This window comes from Delphinus delphis, chromosome 14, assembly GCF_949987515.2.
Source record: "Delphinus delphis chromosome 14, mDelDel1.2, whole genome shotgun sequence".
In the NCBI taxonomy this organism is placed as follows: domain Eukaryota; kingdom Metazoa; phylum Chordata; class Mammalia; order Artiodactyla; family Delphinidae; genus Delphinus; species Delphinus delphis.
The window spans coordinates 87625237-87646164 of NC_082696.1; the positions used below are offsets into that span (position 1 = coordinate 87625237).

Here is a 20928-nt window from a genome sequence, read left to right on the forward strand (position 1 = left end):
ACCAAACGTAAAATAGATAGCTAGTGGGAAGCTGCCACATAGCACAGGGAGATCACTCGGTGCTTTGGGTCCACCTAGAGGGGTGGGATATGGAGGGTGGGAGGAAGGGAGATGCAAGAGGGAAGAGATATGGGGATATATGTATATGTATAACTGATTCACTTTGTTATAAAGCAGAAGCTAACACACCATTGTAAAGCAATTATACTCCAATAAAGATGTTAAAAAAAAAAAAAAAAAGAAGGTCCAGCCAGGTTGGAGAACGACTGATATAAATAGTAGAAGAAACAAACCACAAACAAACAAATCCAATAAACTCTTCTAAATAATTTAGGGAACAAAATGCCATGAACTTAATTATAACCACATGCCTATGACACAAGCGTTTTATTTTCCTTCCCAAGATTTTATGCAATATATTTAGAATCTATGACCTTCACCACCATCATCCCTAGTGCACCACACACTTCTAAGGACCATATGAGAAGGTTCGAGTGACCTGGCAACTCTTTGTCTCAACCTCTTTGGTCTTTTCTTCCAAAATGTCATGGCAGCATCCTTCACTTTGTTTCCATTCTCCATCATCGTTGCCCTCGCCACTATCCCTCTCCTCACCTAGATGAAGCTCTTGCTTCCATTCCACTGGTCTCTGCCTATGATGAGGCCAGATGCTATTCTGGCCTCAGCATCTCATCTTCACCCATGAAATTTCCTCTAACCAGTATCATGAGTTGTTATAATGTTAATTACAACTCACCATAACACAACCCCTTCAAAGCTCTCTGCTTAACAGTATTTATGGAACTGAGTTACCTCTCTTCTTCCTAGGAAAGAGACCAAATTTGTGTTGGGTTTTTTCTGTACATTCTAAAAGTATTTTTATTCAGTTCCTAGATCTTGTTACTCTTAACTGCTCTTCATCTAAAGTTAACTCCCATCGTTCCTTCCTCCCTCTTTTACTACTTGCAGCATAATTACTCTAATTCCTTCCTTCTCATCACCAGCTCCTAAGTACGTCCCAGTTTTGGGAGAATTCTGTTCTCATGAGACGTCACAAACACTACATATGAACGGGGTGGCAAGAAACAACAAACATGCATGTTGTGTGTGTGCCTGTGTTCCAGCTTATGCTCTGTTGTCTCATGGACATTTTCACAGCACAGTTCAAAGAATTTCAAGCAGTGACAGTGGAGCATGAAATCAAGCCCTTCTGAACACAAAGCCCTGTGTGACAGCACAGGTCACATGCCCCGACCCTCCTAAATTTATTAACATCCGTCAGGCTTCATAAACAGATGGGAAGCCTATTAAAAAAAGAAATATTTCCAGAACCTAGCTTCAAAGATTCTCATACAAGTCGTATAAGGTAGCTTCTAGAATCTGTATTTTTGACAAGCTCCCTGAGTGATCGTGATGGACTTCCTGGTTTGCAAAACACCACCTCAGAGCAATCCGAAGTCCCTAAAATACTGTTCACCTTCCCAGCACCAGCCCTGGTAGTCAGCTGCTTTTCTTTCCTTATCTACTCTGTCGTCACCACCAGGGTGCTGAGGGGAGGTCCAGATTAGGAGTGGCAGAGGCAACCCTAATAGACCCATGGCTTGCAGATACAACTCTGTCATCTGCTTCATGGTCTGATTTGCTCCCTGGCTCTCCTTATCCCTGCCTCCTAGTGCATCTCCGCGTCTACACCCTGGGATGTGTCTGTGGGCAGAAGCATCTATAAACTAGAGTCAGCCTCCTTTCCCAGACCCTCCTTTCCAGGCTCCGGCCATTCCCCACCCCCAGCTCTGTAAACCAGACTCTTCAGAACCGCCCCCAACTCCTCCCTCTTTCTCAACTCTTCACTCCAAATGGACCCATCCTTTCAAAGTTTCTTTCCAAATCACACACAAATTCCTCCCCTTTTATCTGTCCCCTCTGCCACTGCCTTGATCTATTTAGACGTTAATCTTTCCTCTCCTGAGTCACTTAAATGACCTTCCAATGAGGTTCACTATCTGTCTCTGAGTTCTATCTGCACCTCTGCTATGAGAGTCCTCTAAAGGCCATATCTAATGTAATTCTCTCATTCAAACTCCTTTCATGGCTCCTGTAAAAAAAAGAGTCTCCAGTAAAATATTTAAACCATTCACTGCAGTATAAGAGGCCCTTAAGTACATGTCTCTTTCCCACACATGCACTTAACTCCATCCCCACGCAGCTCCCAGAAGCTCCCTAAGGATACCATGTCCTTGCCCCTCCTGGGGTTTTGCAAAGTTATTTCCTCAGCTTCGAACATCCATCTTCTGCATCCCCCCTTTTCTCACCCACCTAGCAAATTCTTTTGGGTCGTTTTATGGGTTAGCTCAGAAACCAATTCAAAATCACCTCCTTGTAACTGCCCTAACCATCTCCCCATACTGTTACAATGACTGTCCCCGATGCTCTGCTGCTTCTCCTCCACTTCCCATGGCACCTGAGCCAACCCTGTGAGGACTTTGAGGGTAAAGTTGTTCCTGGCATGAAATGGGCTGCCAGGGACTCAGAACAGAGGAATGGCAACAGGTCGGGAAGGAAAGAAGGGTGAGGCTCAGGTAGATCTGCTTTCCCACCACCAGCTCAGTCCACGGGACACCGTCTCCATCCCAACATCCTGAACAATTTGCAAAGATGATTCAGATGCCGCTAAAATCTCTCAAAGAGCCCCATTCGCAGCCACAGGAGGACCCTGCTGTCCCCTTCTCTCCCCCACCCCTTTTCCCGTCTGTACTCCAACACCCTCCTGAGACATTTCCTCCAGCCTCTAGGGGTGCTTTCTCTCCTTTCTAACTGCCTTCCTGAATGTATGCTTTCCCCTGAGAGTTCTCCCTATTTTAAATTCTCAGCCCAGCTAACCTGTCACAGCACTGCAGGTGGGAAGAAATCACCAGAGAGAGAGACAGAGATTTGCTGGAAGTTCCCGACATGCTTAACAACGGCTCTCACATAAGGCGCTTCCAAAATAACCCAGCTCAGGGTTCACAGCAGACCCATGAAAAAGGCAGAGGCAGAGTTCAAGCATCTCTAAGTAATGCTTCAGTCTTCTGCTTTCAAGTGCTTTAGGAAACCCACCTCCTTACATTATCTGGAAACCACAGCCCTGCAGAATTTTTCCTCTCCTTTACATTTATCAGCCTAACAACCAAGAGAAGCCGAGGAAGCAGACAAGGTATCACCCTTAGAAATGCAGAGGCGTGCTGTACACACACAAATTTGCCCACATCCAAGGACGCACTTCTGCTTTTTGCCCTGTGATTAAACTTCTTACTTCTATGGGGTCCTTATTCTTCCTCCAAGCAGAAGTCCTTGCCTCAATTCTATGACCAGCGAGCTTCGGTTTTAAGGTCCACAAACACACCTTTGAGAAACGGAGTGATGTATTTTCTCTATGCTGCCCATAGACCTCTTGCCCCCATCGAGCTCTAGAAGCTCTGCCTTAACCTATGTGTGTACTGCCCATCTGCAAGGACCCACACCACTGACCACCCCAGACATTCCTAAAGCCACCAAACCTACTTCCAGGATCTTCCCTTAGTGCCCGATGCCAGGACTCTCCCAACCACCTGCCCTTCCCCATGGGTCCCTATGAGCTGCATCCTGAGTGTTCAGGGTTCTGCAACTCGGTGTGATGCATGAATGGCCCTGGACTAGGGCAGGGAAAGGGCAAATAGGGAATGCAGAAACAGCCAGCCTTGAACTAGTCATGGGGGTGTGGTTGAGAGCTTTTGCAACAGAACAATTGGAACACACTCTGCAACTATAGAAAGAAATCTTCTTTATACTCGCCTCAAACCACAGAGAGAAATTCAAAGCTGAATTATCTCAATCATTTGAATCTCGTTCAGTACCAAAGCAGTTTTTTACTCCACTGTGAAGTTCTAATTATGCTGAAGTACACACTTAATTTCATTTAGACAAGAAGGACATTTTAATTCCCACTTTTTAGTTATTGAGCATTCCTCTGGGTTGACCAGAACCCTCATGCTCAGACAGAGTCTGTGGGTTTGGATAATAATACGCAGTTCCACACACACCTGAGTGCAGATGAGAAGTTACGTGTGGGTTATAACTCACTGTTCAGGTCTGTGACTCAGAGCCAGAGGGTGAAGCAGCTGCCTAGCCTCCTGGGTTTCCTCTCAGTGGGCCTTCCCTCTACCTTTTCTCCTTCCAGGGCTGAGTGGTGATGACTTCCTGGCCGTGGGTCTGCGCAGCGGCCGCGTGGTTTACAGTTACAACCTGGGGTCTGGCACAGCAAGTGTCAGCAGCGATCCCCTCGATCTGAGCCATGGGATCCACACGGTCCTTCTGGGGAGGTCCTTCCGAGCAGGCTGGCTGAAGGTAAAGGGTCATCCCTCCATCTGTCCCACAGTCTTACTGCGTGCTGTTGTATTGTCAGATCTGTACTGAGGGACAGAGGTGAAAGAGCCGGGCCACCTGCCCCCATGAATTTCACAGACTAGCACACAAAACAGAAGATTAGGGGGTGTTGCAGTTAAGTGGTGTGGGGATAAATTAGAGGATGACTAACATAAACAAGGTGAGAGAGAGGATTCAGGGAATGCTTCTCAAAAGAGGTGACGCGTAAATAGCAGTTCAGAAAAAGAAGCATGGCAAGCGTGGGCTTAAGGAACACCAGTAGTTCTTGGTGGTTTTCAGGTGAGGGAAGTGAAAGGTGTGGCTGGAGAGAGACAAGGTCTGTATCATCAAAGGACTTATCTAAATAGTTTAGATTTGCATATGGAGAGCTGTGGAGAGCTACCAAGAAATTTAAGAAGGGGGCTGGGTGCTGTGGTCAGTTTCCATTTGTTGATAAATGACTGGTGGTCATTTGAGAATGGATATGAGAGAGAGGTAAGGCCAGATGGAGGAGGCCCAACGGGCTGCCAGCTCCTAATCTTTGAAGAACTGTGATGTTGATGGAGATGCAGAACCATGACTGCTAGCTATATCATAGTAACAGACACCAGCGGAGAAGCAGAAAATTAAGTGGTAAAGTGTTTATGAGTTCTTCAAAATTCAGGTGTGTGTAAGTTTTCATGCCAAGTTAATGGGAAATAATGAAAGAGTATCTTAACAGTTCACCCGGGGGAATCAATTTCTTTTTTAATAAGCTTTGAATATTTTTCCTTTTGAAGGTAGATGATCAGCAAAATAAATCCATCATCTCTCCAGGAAAACTGGTTGGTCTCAATGTCTTCAGTCAGTTTTATGTAGGTGGCTACAGTGAATACACTCCAGATCTCCTACCGAATGGAGCCGATTTTAAAAATGGCTTTCAAGGTAAGACATGGACGGATTTTACACTATACCTACTTGTCTCAAAATTTGAGAAAAGAAAAAAACTTTTAAAGGGTATATTTCTAGTTCTAAAACCAGCAGTGAGGATTGCTTTCTAATCAGACTTGATCAGTTAGATTTTAATGGAAAACATTCATTCACTGTTTATTAATCACTTAACTACCTATGTACTAGGTGTTAGGGTGTTTCAGTGAACAAAACTAGGATTCCTGCACTCGTGAATTTACATTCCAGTTGGATAAAGGTGGGAACACTAAAGGTGGGACAATAAACACTAAATATAGTAAATAAATAAACTATATAGTAGTATAAGGTAATAAATTATGTGGAGGGAAAAGGACACGTAGAGCATGATATGGGGGGGTCAGGATTGTGGGTCATTTTTGCGGTACACGGGCCTCTCACTGTTGTGGCCTCTCCCGTTGCGGAGCACAGGCTCCGGACGTGCAGGCTCAGCGGCCATGGCTCACGGGTCCAGCCGCTCCGCAGCATGTGGGATCCTCCCAGACCGGGGCACGAACCCATGTCCCCTGCATCGGCAGGTGGACTCTCAACCACTGCGCCACCAGGGAAGCCCTGTGTGTCATTTTTATATAGGGTGCTTTTTAATATAGAGTAAGTAGGGTAGACCTCATGGAGTCACAGTAAAAATTGAAACTCCATCTAACTTTGGAATGTACTTGAAATAAAAGATGATGGACAGATGGCTGCCACCTATCCACACCATGAAGATATGGCCCACGGAGGTCACCAGAGGCCAAGGGGATTAAGAGAAAACACCACCCTTGGACAAGCAATCGTATTGCCATAGCCTGTCTCCTGTGTTCAAAAAGGAACATAGACTCAGACCTTCCCTATAAAGCTGATTCATAGTGGAGTTATCACATAAAGGCATGTTTTGAATTGTTATAATAATACATTTGGTGAAAATAAGCTTTTTGGTGGCTCCTAGTCCCAGAATATTTGGCCAGGGGGCTGCTCGTTGTAGTGTCCTAAGCCACTCACCCATGACCAGCCTACTCTCCATCAGGAGCCCAGGTTTAGGGACCAGGATGTGATGCATTTGGGGCACTTGAGTTCTCTGCCTGCCTGGCAACCCCATTCTCCCCACCCCCACTGACTTCTGCCTAAACACAGATGCAGGATGCCATGTACTTGAAACATGAAAACAACACAGCTAATCCAACATAATACAAGGTCAGTTTCCAGTAAAACTAGTTCATTCTGCCAAGACTCTCAAAGAAACTTTTTCTTTGAATATATAATCCGTGCTGATTCTCAGAAGAGTGTCTTAAAGAATAGTTTAAAACATATTAAGGCTCTATGCTCAATGCTCAACAGTTCTTTCACTGCAGGAGATCATCTGAAGGGCAAAACAAATCAATGAGTTTTTAAAACATTATATTCAAAGAAAAGAATGGGTAAATTTATAAATGTGAAAGAAAGCACATCTTCCACTCAATGAAACAGAGACCTTGTTGGGGGTCATCAAAAACTGTTGTCATTTGTTCCCACACACACTTCTTCTGTAAATATTCTGGATATAATCAAGCATACGAGTGTGGATTCTGGAACCCAACTGTCTGGATATGTGTCCCCTCTGCCACCTACAAGCTCCATGACCCTGGTGAGTCAACCAACCGCCTCGTGACTCACTGTGCCTCAGCTGTAAAATGGGACAATCACAGCACTTCTCTAGTTCCAAGAGTGAGCTAACGGAGAGAGAGCACAGAGCTTAGAGCTCTCAGTTAGCAACAATGTTAGCAACGATGATGGTGCCAGTGGTAGGAGGAGACCCAGCTCCAGTCAAACCTTTGCTCCTCTTTCTCTGCCTCACAGACGTGGCTCTGGCTCTAGTCACGCTGCCTTCAGATCCAGGCTCTGCCAGGTAGTAGCTGTGTGACTTTTAGCCTGTTATTTATACTCTCTGAGCCTCCATTTTCTCCTCTGTAAAAAAAATATATATATATCTACCCCATAGGGTGCTTGTAAGTTAATCAATTAAGTAAAATAATTATGTCAAGTGCTTATACCAGAAACCAGTACATGATAAACACAATAAATGTTAGCTATTAGTGGTATTCCATCCTACTGTCAGAGGACTTGAAGCTTTCAAAGTTATTGAAGTCTAACATTTCCTGGTTTCCTGTTGTCTTGTTTTTTTTTCCCTTCTGTTAGGAACTTTCCTTCACATCTTGTTAACAAGAACAAAGACTGGCTTTCGTCAATACCTGTCATTTTCTCCTTAAGTCTGTTAATGAGCCTACACTCAGCACATACACAGCTGGCCCTTCTTCTGACAGAAATAACTACATTGACAGGCCTGGAAGCATGCCAAGCTTCTTAGGATGAAAATCTTGGGCGGGTGTTCTTGGAATTGCCACTTAATCCACAGTCTTATGGAAACTCCAGGACCTTAGCTTAGCCCTTAATTTTATCATTTGTCTCTCGAATCCTTCCTCAATGTCTGCACCTCCTCCATCATAAACTAGCCTTTATTATGTACTGAAAATTATAGACAAGTAGTACCACCCTGTCATCATGACCAGATCACAACTGTACTATAAACCTGATTCCCCAGAGCTGATCTCACTGGCTTTAAAGAGTGATACAAGGTGACTTTAAAATATAGATTTCTGGACTCTGCTTAAGTGAAATCTCTATGATGAGGGTCTAAAAATTTGCATTTCAATGAACCTCCCCAGATTTGGAAGCCACTATATTAATCAATCATAACAAAGCAAATACAAAGTTTTATGGAAGAATTTAATAATTAGGTTAAGATTATCACATTTGTCTTTAGAATGATGATTAAATCACACACAGTAAAAGAGTATCTGACATAGGCTTTCACATTTCTCTAAACACTCCAGATACATAAATCTAATCCAGAAGTTCTCAGTCTAAAGTACAAATTCTTTCTGTTGATCAAGCCCTTTTGCTTTTGTTCTGGAAATGTTTTTAATGAGCCATTATTCTCCCTATAGCCTTTCATAGTCATGAAGAGGTTATTTAACCCTTCTCCAGATTAAAAAATCTACATATGCCATGCACAGAGGGCCTTACTGTTTTCCTGTCCTAATAAGAGGGATTCTTCCCTCTTCTCTAAAGGCATAGGGTTCTCAGGCTGAGGTTCATGGATGGGATTCAGTGTGTCTCAGTCTCCTGAAATCACACACACAATTGTGTGTGTACCTGTATGCATTTTTCTGGAGAGGAGAACCATAGCTTTCATCAGTGTTCTAAGATCTGTTACTTTCACCGTCAGACCTATTTAATTCTGATGCAGAATTAAAAATTACTTTTGACTAGTACAAACATGGGGAAATCTATTATCCTATCTATCGATTATTCTAGTGTCACAGCAGCTAGTGTTCATTGATACAGGGATTATTAAACATTACTCAACTGAGTAGTGTGGACATAAAATAGATTCAGATTTATTGACAATGCTGTAAAGATGTTATTCCAGCCCGAAAATGCCCCATACCATTAGTACATGCAGTTTCTGGCTATTTCAACTTTTCTTTTTCTGTCTCTGTCTGTCTGTCCCTCTCTCTCTCTTTTTTAATTCCATGAGATTTTTCAAACTAGAGCCCATAAGAGAAGAGTAATGAGTTCACTGCAATCATTTACAAATTCTCTTACTGTCAGAAAAAAAGCTATCACTTATTTGGAACTTCACCAGTCTTTCCAATATCATAGCTCCAAAAGTCTTTTTCATACCCACTTTATCACATGCAAGATATAGGCATGGAATACCTGGTGCCTGGTACTATACTAAGCAGATTATGTTTAATCTGCTGTATAAATAGGAATGAAATTATACAATATATATTCTACAAATGGCTTCCACTGTAATTGCCTTTACTCTGTATCTTATGTTGACTGACATGAAGCATCTCTCTATGAAATAAACACATATAACTATTAGTGTTAGCCAAATGTTTCTCTAAATATAACAATGCTACATTTTTAGCCAAAAACATATTTTAGCAGTTCCTCATAACAAAAGTATTTTATTTATTCATATAAAAGAGAAATTGTTTTAAATGAACACTTCAGATATTAATACATATTACAGTCATTTAAACAAAGCTTTTTTCAGAGTGTGATTATAAAAACTACAAAAACTTAATATTAGCATCGCACAATCTTTGCTGAAAGGAAATGTTTTTTAATAAAAGAAGTAGTGAATTTGTGAGAGTGTGGAAGGGAATACAAGACCTACATATTGCCAGCATTATACCACGAGTTCATGTATATTTTCTTACTCCTCTTAACTCATGGAGTAGTTATATTTGTTCTCATTTTTAAGGTGGAAAAATTGACAGTTAGATTTGGGTCATCTAGCCATTATGTGACAGAGATTGTAATTGAACCCAGAACCACCTGACTCCATCCTCTACCTACATTTTTGCTCTGAGTGCCTTTCACTCTGCAAAAAGCAAATTTTACATTCCACATATAAGTAAGATCATACATTATATGTGTGGAAAAGAACTTTCTAAGGATACGTACAAAGGTAAATCCCTGAGAGAAAAAAAGAGAAATGTGACAACATAAGTATTATAAACTTCTCCACATAAAAATAAAAAAGAAAACACCATAAGCAAAATTAAATAGCAAATATTAAGCTGGAGTAAGTATTTACAATATGTGACAAACAGCTAATGTGCTCGTTATATAAAAAGGTCTTTCAAATAAGTCTTTAGCAGGGTATAGACAAAAGGTAGATAGAGAAAAACAGTAAATAATAAGCAACTTAAAGGGAAAATTATAAATGACAAATCATTGAAAGGTTTTCAAATCTAATTAAAAATAGCAAAAGGAGGGGACCTTCAAGATATCATAGGAGTAAGATATGGAGATCACCTTCCTCCCCACAAATACATCAGAAAAAATATCTACATGTGAAACAACTCTTACAGAAAACCTACTGAATGCTGGCAGAAGACCTCAGACCTTCCAAAAGCCAAGAAACTCCCCATGTACCTGGGTATGGCAAAAGAAAAAACAGAGACAAAAGAATAGGGATGGGACCTGCACTGCTGGGAGAGAGCTTTGAAGGAGGAAAAGTTTCCATACACTAGGAAGCCCCTTCATTGGTGGAAACGGGGGATGTGGGGAGAAAGCTTCAGAGCCACAGAGGAACCCACAGCAACAGGGGTGCAGAGGGCAAAGCAGAGAGATCCTTGCACAGAGGATCAGTGCCAACCAGCACTCACCAGCCCGAGAGGCTTGTCTGCTCACCTGCCAGGGCAGGTGTGGACTGGGAGCTGAGGCTCCGGTTCGGAGGTCAGACACCAGGGAGAGGACTGAGGTTGTCTGTGTGAACACAGCCTGAAAGGAGCTAGTGCACCACAGCTACCTGGGAGGGAGTCTGAGAAAAAGTCTGGACCTGCCAGAGAGGCAAGAGACCATTGTTTCAGGGTGCATGAGGAGAGGGGATTCAGAGCACGGCCTAAACAAGCTCCAGAGATGGGCACAAGCTGCCGCTATCGGTGTGGACACCAGAGATGGGCATGAGACACTAAGGCTGCTGCTGCAGCCACTAAGAAGCCTGTGTGCGAGCACAAGTCACTATCCACACCTCCCCTCCCAGGAGCCTGGTCAGCCCGCCACTGCCAGGGTCCTGTGATCCAGAGACAAATTCCCTGGGAGAAAACACAGCAAGTCTCAGGCTGTTGCAATGTCATGCCAGCCTATGCTGCCGCAGCCTCACCCTACATTCCAATTATGACTACCGTACACCTCCCTCCCCCTGGCCTGAATGAGCAAGAGCCCGCTAATCAGCCGCTGCTTTAACCCCATCCTGTCTGGGTGGGAACAGATGCCTGAGGGAAACCTACACACAGAGCTGGGGCCAAATCCAAAGCTCAACCCCAGGAGGTGTGCAAACAAAGAAGAAAAGGGGAAATTTCTCCCAGCAGCCTCAGGAGCAGTGAATTAAAACCCCACAAACAACTTGATGTACCCTGCATCTGTGGAATACCTGAATAGACAACGAATCATCCCAAATTGAGGAGGTGGACTTTGGGAGCATTGTAGACATGGGGTTTGCTGTCTGCAACTGATTTGTTTCTGATTTTATGTTTATCTTAGGTATAGTGTTTGGCCCTTGTTATCATTGGTGGATTTGTTTATTGGTTTGGTTGCCCTCTTCTTTTTTAAAATTATTTTTACTATTATATATTTTAATTTTAATAATTTTATTTATTTATTTTTCTTTCTTTTTTTCTCCCTTTTCTTCTGAGCCTTGTGGCTGGCAAGGTCGTGGTGCTCTGGCTTGGTGTCAGGCCTGAGTCTCTGAGGTGGCAGAGCTGAGTTCAGCAAACTAGACCAGCAGAGACCTCCCATCCCCATGTAATATCAACCGGCAAGAGCTCTCCCAGAGATCTCCACCTCAGTGCTAAGGCCCAGCTCCACCCAACAGCCAGCAAGCTCCAGTACTGGATAGCCCAGGCCAAACAACTAGCAAGACAGGAAAACACCCTACCCATTAGCAGAGAGGCTGCCTAAAACCATACTAAGTTCAGAGACACCCCAAATCACAGGACGAGATGTGGTCCTGCCCACCAGAAAGACAAGATCCAGCTCCCCCACCAGAACACAGGCACCAGTCCCCTCCACCAGGAAGCCTACACAAGTCACTGAAACAACCTCACCCGCTGGGGGCATACACCAAAAACAACGGGAACTACAAACCTGCAGCCTGCGAAAAGGAGATGCTAAAAACAGTAAGTTAAACAAAATGAGAAGACAGAGAAATATGCAGCAGATGAAGAAGCAAGGTAAAAACCCACCAGATGGACCAAATGAAGAGGAAATAGGCAGTCTACCTGAAAAATAATTCAGAGTAATGATAGTAAAGATGATCCCAAACCTTGGAAATAGAATGGAGAAAATACAAGAAAGTTTTAACAAGGAACTAGAAGATTTAAAGAGCAAACAAAAAACGATGAGCAACACAATAAATGAAATTTAAAATTCTCTACAAGGAATCAATAGCAGAAAACCTGAGGCAGAAGAGCTGATAAGTGACCTGGAAGATAAAAGAGATGAAATAACTGCAACAGAGCAGAATAAAGAAAAAAGAATGAGAAGAATTGAGGACACTCTCAGAGACATCTGGGATAACATTAAACACACCAACATTTGAATTAGAGGGATCTCAGAAGAAGAAGAGGAAAGAAAAGGGACTGAGAAAATATTTGAAGAGATTATAGTGGAAAACTTCTTTAACATGGGAAAGGAAATAGTAAATCAAGTTCAGGAAGCACAGAGAGTCCCATGCACGATATATCCAAGGAGAAATACACCAAGACACATGTTAATCAATCTATCAGAAATTAAATACAAATAAAAAATATTAAAAACAGCAAGGGAAAAGCAACAAATAACATACAAGGGAATCCCCATAATGTTAACAGCTGATCTTTCAGCAGAAACTCTGTAGGCCAGAGGGAGTGGCAGCACATATTTAAAGTGATGAAAGGGAAAAACCTACAACCAAGATTACTCTACCGAGCAAGGATCTCATTCAGATTCGAAGGATAAATTAAGACCTTTAAAGACAGTGAAAGTTAAGAGAATTCAGCACCACCAAACCAGCACTACAACAAATGCTAAAGGAACTTCTCTAGGCAGGAAAAACAAGAGAAGGAAAAGACCTACAAAAACAAACCCCAAACGGTTAAGAAAATGGTAATAGGACCATACATATTGATAATTACCTTAAATGTAAATGGATTAAATGCTCCAACCAAAAGATATAGACTGGCTGAATGGGTACAAAAACAAGACCCATACATATGCTGTCTGCAAGAGACCCACTTCAGACCTAGGGACACATTCAGACTGAAAGTGAGGGGTTGGAAGAAGATATTCCATGCAAATGGAAATCAAAGAAAGCTGGAGTAACAATTCTCATATCAGACAAAATAGACTTTAAAATAAAGACTATTACAAGAGACAAAGAAGGACACTACATAATGATCAAGGGATAAATCCAAGAAGAAGATATAACAACTGTAATTATTTATGCATCCAACATAGGACACTTCAATATATAAGGCAAATGCTAGCAGCCATAAAAGGGGAAATCGAGAGTAACACAATAATAGTAGGGGACTTTAATCCCTCACTTTCACCAGTGGACAGATCATCCATAATGAAAATAAATAAGGAAACACAAGCTTTAAATGGTACATTAAACAAGATGGACTTAATTGATATTTATAGGACATTCCATCCAAAAACAACAGGATACACTTTCTTCTCAAATGCTCATGGAAAATTCTCTAGGATGTCATATTGGGTCACAAATCAAGCCTCAGTCAATTTCAGAAAATTGAAGTCATATCAAGCATTTTGAAATAAAAGGAATCCAAACTGGAAAAGAAGAAAAACTGTCACTGTTTGCAGATGACATGATACTATACATAGAGAATCGCAAAGATGCTACCAGAAAACTACTAGAGCTAATCAATGAATTTGGTAAAGTAGCAGGATACAAAATTAATGCACAGAAATCTCTTGCATTCCTATACACAAATGATGGAAAATCTGAAAGAGAAATTAGGCAAACACTCCTATTTACCATTGCAACAAAAAGAATAAAACACCTAGAAATAAACCTACCTAAGGAGACAAAAGACCTGTATGCAGAAAACTATAAGGTGCTGATGAAAGAAATTAAAGATGATACAGACAGATGGAGAGATATACCATATTCTTGGATTGGAAGAATCAGCACTGTGAAAATGACTATAATACCCAAAGCAATCTACAGATTCAATGCAATACCTATCAAACTACCACTGGCAGTTTTCACAGAACTAGAACCAAAAAATTCACAATTTGTATGGAAACACAAAAGACCAGGAGTAGCCAAAGCAATCTTGAGAAAGAATAATGGATCCGGAGGAATCTGGCTCCGTGACTTCTGACTATACTACAAAGCTACAGTCATCAAGACAGTATGGTACTGGCACAAAAACAGAAATATAGATCAATGGAACAGGTTAGAAAGCTCAGAGATAAACCCACGCACATATGATCACCTTATCTTCAATAAAGGAAGCAAAAATATACAATGGAGAAAAGACAGCCTCTTCAATAAGTGGTGCTGGGAAAACTGGACAGCTACATGTAAAAGAATGAAATTCGAACACTCCCTAGCACTGTATACTAAAATAAACTCAAAATGGATTACAGTCCTAAATGTAAGGCCAGAGACTATAAAACTCTTAGAGGAAAATATAGGCAGAACACTCCATGACATAAATCATAGCAAGATCCTTTTTGACCCACCTCCTAGAGAAATGGAAATCAAAACAAAAATAAACAAATGAGACCTAATGAAACTTAAAAGCTTTTGCACAGCAAAGAAACCATAAACAAGATGAAAAGACAACCCTCATAATGGGAGAAAATATTTGCAAATGAAGCAACTGACATAGGATTACTCTCCAAAGTATACAAGCAGTTAATGCCACTCAATATCAAAAAATCAACCCAATCAAAAAAATAGATAGAAGATATAAATGACCATTTCTCCAAAGAAGACATACAGATGACCAACAAACACATGAAAAGATGTTCAACATCACTAATTATTAGAGAAATGCAAATCAAAAATACAATGAGATATCACTTCACACTGCTTAGAATAGACATCATCAAAAAGTCTACAAACAATAAATGCTGGAGAGGGTGTGGAGAAAAGGGAACCCTCTTGCACTTTTGGTGGGAATGTAAATTGATATAGCCACTATGGAGAACAATATGGAGGTTCCTTAAAAAACTACAAATAGAACTACCATATGACCCAGCAATCCAATTACTGGGCATATACCCTGAGAAAACCATAATTCAAAAGGAGTCATGTAGGGCTTCCCTGGTGGCGCAGTCACTGAGAGTCCGCCTGCCGATGCAGGGGACACGGGTTCATGCCCCAGTCCGGGAAGATCCCACATGCTGCAGAGTGGCTGGGCCCATGAGCCATGGCCGCTGAGCCTGTGCATCTGGAGCCTGTGCCCCGCAACGGGAGAGGCCACAACAGTGAGAGGCCTGTGCAAAAAAAAAAAAAAAAAAAAAAAGAATCATGTACCATAATGTTCATTGCACACTATTTCCAATAGCCAGGACATGGAAGCAACCTAAGTGTCCATCGACAGATGAAGGGATAAAGCAGATGTGACACATATATACAATGGAATATTACTCAGCCATAAAAAGAAAAAAAATTGAGTTATTTGTAGTGAGGTGGATGGACCTAGAGTCTGTCATACAGAGTGAAGTAAATCAGAAAGAGGAAAACAAATACCGTATGTTAACACATATATATGGAATCTAAAAAAAAAAAATGGTTCTGACAAACCTAGGGGCAGGACAGGAATAAAGACGCAGATGCAGAGAATGGACTTGAGGACATAGGGAGGGGGAAGTGTCAGCTGGGACGGTGTGAGAGAGTAGCATTAACATATATACAGTACCAAATGCAAAATCGATAGCTAGTGGAAAGCAGCTGCATAGCACAGGGAGATCACCTTGGTGCTTTGTGACCACCTAGAGTGGTGGGATACGGAAGGTGGGAGGGAGATGCAAGAGGGAGGAGATATGGGAATATATGTATACTTATAGCTGATTCACTTTTTTATACAGCAGGAACTAACACAACATTGTAAAGCAATGTTGTACTTTATTGTACTCCAATAAAGATGGAGTTTTTATTAAAAAATTAATAAAAAATAAAATAATAAAAATTTATATATATAATAATATATTATTATAATATATTATTCCATATATTATTTATAATCATTATTATATTTATAATATAAATATTATTTACATATATAAATATATATAGTTATATATATGTAATATTATATATAATATATATTATATAATATATATTATATAATATATTATATAATAATAATATATTATATTATATATTATATATTATATAATTATATATAATTATATATATTATAAATATATATAATTATATATATTATATTATATATAATATATAAATATATAAATATAATATATTATATATTATTATATATATTATTATATATATTATATATATAATATAATATAATATAATATAATATATATAATAATATAATATATATTTTATATATATTATATTATATTATATATATTTATATATTTATGTATTATATAAATATATATATTTATATATTTATTTATATATATTTATATATTTATATATAAATATATAAATATATTTATTTATATATATTTTTATATATGTATATATATTTATATATATATTTATATATAATAATATATATATTTATATATAATAATATATTTATATATTATTTATATATATATTTATATATAATAATATATATTTATATATTATTTATATATATTTATATAATATATTATAAATATATATTTATAATATAAAATATATATTTATAATATAATTGTAATTAATTATATATAATTAATATTAATATAATATATTATTATATTATAATAATTAAAATTTTTTATTAAAAATTTATTTTATTAAAAAATAAAAATAGCAAAGGCATTTTATTATTTATTTCCTTTAAAAATAAAGCAGACAATAAAGTCTTGCATTGTGGTGCCTGTGAAGAGGCGGGAGTCCCTGTGTTTGGTGCGGGAGACATAACTGTGCAAAATATCCATGACACTTGGGCACGCTGCAAAGCACCCATATCTGTTACCCTAGTAGTTTTCCTTCTGGAAATTTATACTAAGGAAATACTTAGCAAATGCACATGGTATACATATAATAAATTTCTTATAGCATTATTTTTAATACCAAAAAAAGAAATGAGTCAATAGTTCAATAATTGAAATTTAATTAAGTATATTATGATCTAAGAGACTATTATGCTATCATTGAAAAATAGTTAATGCTATGAGAAAAGAGTTAAAGGTATTTATGCTCTACAAATTTTTGGTACAATATATATATTAAATATTTCATGCAAGATTCTACTTTTGTTTAAAAGAAAATACAACTAAGAATAGAAAAAACTCTGTATATATATGTATATGTGTGTATATATATATATATATATATATATATATACTTCTCAAAATGTTAATAACTGTTTTCTCTGGAGTGGTGATATGGTAGATGACTTTATTTTTCACCCTGTGCTTCTGGGTTTTTTTTTCATTAAATTAACATGTATTACTTTATTTTGAAAAATGTTCCTTTAAAAATGAAAAATAATTGTCTTCTTGTTTTATCCATTTCTTCCATTTTTTAAACTGAAGTATTTTTTTCTCTTTTCAAGGTTGTATTTTTACTCTGCAAGTTCGCACTAAGAAGAATGGCCATTTCAGAAGCCTGGGGACGCCTGAGGGCCACCCAAATGCTGGGCGCAACGTTGGCCAGTGTGATGCTTCTCCCTGTCGCTTGATGAAATGTGGCAACGGTGGGACGTGTGTGGAGCAGGGATCGACTGTTTAGTAAGTGTGACATTATTAGGAAAGAATGTGGCAAGTTGTTTGCATTCTACCTGGTCCCCTACTCGCGCAAACTAGGAACACAAACTGACACTTATTTAAAATATTTTTATGGAGACTTGCTAGATGACTGGGGGACAGATAAAGGAAACTAGAAATGGATCAGCACAGCATTTATGATAATGAAAATGAATCACTACATCTCATTACAGGAAAAAATAGACTATCTTAAATTCATGGTGTTGAGAGTGTTGCCAGAGATGTTCGCCATACAAGGGTTTACAAGGGCTCACATTTGTGATTTGCTTTTATATTTGGGTTTGGGATCCCTTAGAAAGGAGCCTCTCCTCTCTAGGTGGACCCCAGCAAAACTGTACAGTTTGGTTTCTGAACTACTTTAATATAAAACAAAATGTGAGTCTGTTGGGTGGGAAGAAAATAAACAAAGGAATGTTGTCTTATAAATAAGTTACTTCGTTGAGCATGTCCTCGTGCATAAGTGGTATATGATGGGCTCCAGGAATACACCAAATAAAGAGGAAGGAAGCTCTCTGTCCTCAGTTCCTTCCACTGTAGCTACTCATACATTTCTATGTCTCATACACGCATGAGATGGATAGAAAACTGATTTGTCAAAGGTTTTCTCCCAGGACACATCAGAAGGTATGACTCACTGCTAACACTGGCTGATTGCAAAGAGTGGGGCAGTGGGGAATCAGAGGCTCCCCTGGAAGACGGGGGAGAGCACATGTAGTTTAGAAAGCCCCAAACAGTTCCCCTCCACCTCCACACTAGAAAATGATCAAAAACAAAGTGCAACATTCAAAGAACTGATCATCACTGTACCTTGGGCTGGAGAGAAAGCACATAGGACGCGGGGGAAGGAGATGGTCACTAGATCTTCCTGTTTCTTACCAAAAGCACTCCAGTGACTTCTCAGGACATGTAAAATAACTAAACCCTTCCTCATGAGCTATAAAGCCCTACATGATCTGGCCCCGCCCCCCTCAGACCATCTCTCTTCCTCCTCACTCACTACAGTTAACCTACTTTTATCTTTTGAACACACCAAGCTCATTTCTGTTTCTAGACCTTCATGCTATGTCTTTCAGCTGGAGGACCTTTGCCTTCAGTCTCCATCTGGCTGCCTCCTTCTTGTCATTGTCTCACCTCCTCAGAATGGGACTCCCTTAGACCAGCCCAAAACTATCCCTCCCTCCGATCATTCTCTATCACATTATCATATTTTACTTTCTCCATAATATATCATTGTCCTATGTTGTTTATTTATTGTTTGTTTATATATTGGCTATTATTTTTCCCTGAGAATGGGCCTGATCTCTCATATTACCAGTGTATCTTCATACCTAGAAGAGTGCCTAGCATAGAACAGGCATTCATTAAGTATTCGTTCAATTAATGAATCAATGAAAAAGTAGAAGGAATCTTAATTCCAAAAGTTATAAGCAAACATACAAATGGAAGGACAAGCATGGTGACCCCATGCTCACGTTAATGAAGCCAAATTGACTAAACTGGATAGTCTACTGATTGGCTATGAGAAATGGGACAGAGGAAGTATAGAAGGATGCAAAACTTACATGAAAGGTAACAGATTTGATTTATATCAAGAATGAGATGCAGACAGTTCCTGAGCAGGAAAGAGCCATGGTAAAGACAGATGTATGCAAGTTATCTCAACATCCCTTTGCAGGATGGGTATATTGGGGAGTTATGGGAGACAGATTTGGAAATCCAAAATAGTCATAGATAAGAAAATAAAAAATTAATTTAGAAGATATTGCAGAGAAATATTCATGGTGTTTTGTGATCTACTGAATACGACATTGTGACAGGAAGGCTTGTAGGGAGTCAAGTCTAAATTAATCCAAACTAAGTATGAATAAGCTTGCTATGTTTCGGGATGTCCAAGATACCTAATGTGCTTTGTAATATGTTAGAAGTGTTAGCTGAATTTTATGGAAAAATTTTAAGAAAAACATGTATAGCTTGATCAAGTCCATAGAAGTGCTAGGGACAAGCCCTGAGTCTTGTGATGCCACCATCAGAGAACAATATTTTTTGGCACTAGCTTTACCACTATGATTTTATCTTTACTTAATTACAATTTTTACTAAAACCTTTTACTTGCTTTACAACTTATGCAGTCTATTTGTCCCATAGCTAAGCTTAATTATTTATTTATTTTTAAGCTTAATTATTTAGAGGCACAAATTTACCTCATTTTATCTAAAGAAATATGGACATTCTTCAGGTGACTTACTAGGTGTTTTTGTTATTTTTTAATGTGATAATAAATAAACTGCTAATAATAAAGAATGTAATAATTCAGAATGGGAAGTGGCAGGAAGAAAGCACATGGAGTTGAAGGTGAAGGCAGGAGATCCATCCCAGCTCTTCATTATCCCTATGGAACAAAAGCCCTACGGGTGTCCATTTCAGAGCCACATGTGTTTATCCTGAATATATAGCACCAAGTTTAGATATGTTGTCAACCCAAGTTCATGTGCCCAATGCACATGGAGGCCAAACAAACTGAAACACCCAAGTTTGGAGCAGAGAAAGGTTTATTGCAAGGCCAAGCAAGGTGAACGGGCAGCTCATGCTCAAAATGCCCAAACTCTCCAATGGTTTGGAGGCAGGAAAGCTGGAGCCAGGTACAAGAACAGCCTCCTTATGTATAGACATTAGGCAGAAGGCAAAGCCGTCTCCCAGTTTTGCACTAAATGAGGCCATGACACAAGGAGAAATGGCATCTAAAACAGAAAATCTGTAACATCTGAGCAAGAAATTCTGACCATGAAAATTGTGCAGCATATGCACTTTGCGGTAAGAGATAGATAGGCTTCAGGTTAAACTGTTGCAGCAGGTTTCATGCTGACCCTTTGAGATAAACTAGTATTAGTATGATGAGCCCTAAACAGATGAAAGATGAGGAGGCCCACCTCAGCCTCCACATTCTTGTGGTCAAGGAGGTTTCCCAGCCTGACACACACACAGAGGGCATCTCTAGCTGTCCTCTAGTAGCCTTGGACACATTGTAATATCATTATAATATCATTAGCATTGCAGTTTTTACCCACCTCCACCCTG

The 20928-nt window shown here is 39.5% G+C and overlaps 1 protein-coding gene across 1 annotated transcript in view; it reads left to right on the forward strand.

Moving 5' to 3' along the window:
* Nucleotides 1–20928, forward strand: part of EYS (eyes shut homolog) — a 1667443-nt gene that overhangs the window by 1586739 nt on the left and 59776 nt on the right. Inside the window, exons 36-38 of the mRNA XM_060030409.1 lie at nt 4193–4359; nt 5157–5301; nt 17643–17817. Coding sequence (XP_059886392.1) covers nt 4193–4359; nt 5157–5301; nt 17643–17817 — 487 coding nt within the window. The remainder of the gene's footprint in view (nt 1–4192; nt 4360–5156; nt 5302–17642; nt 17818–20928) is intronic.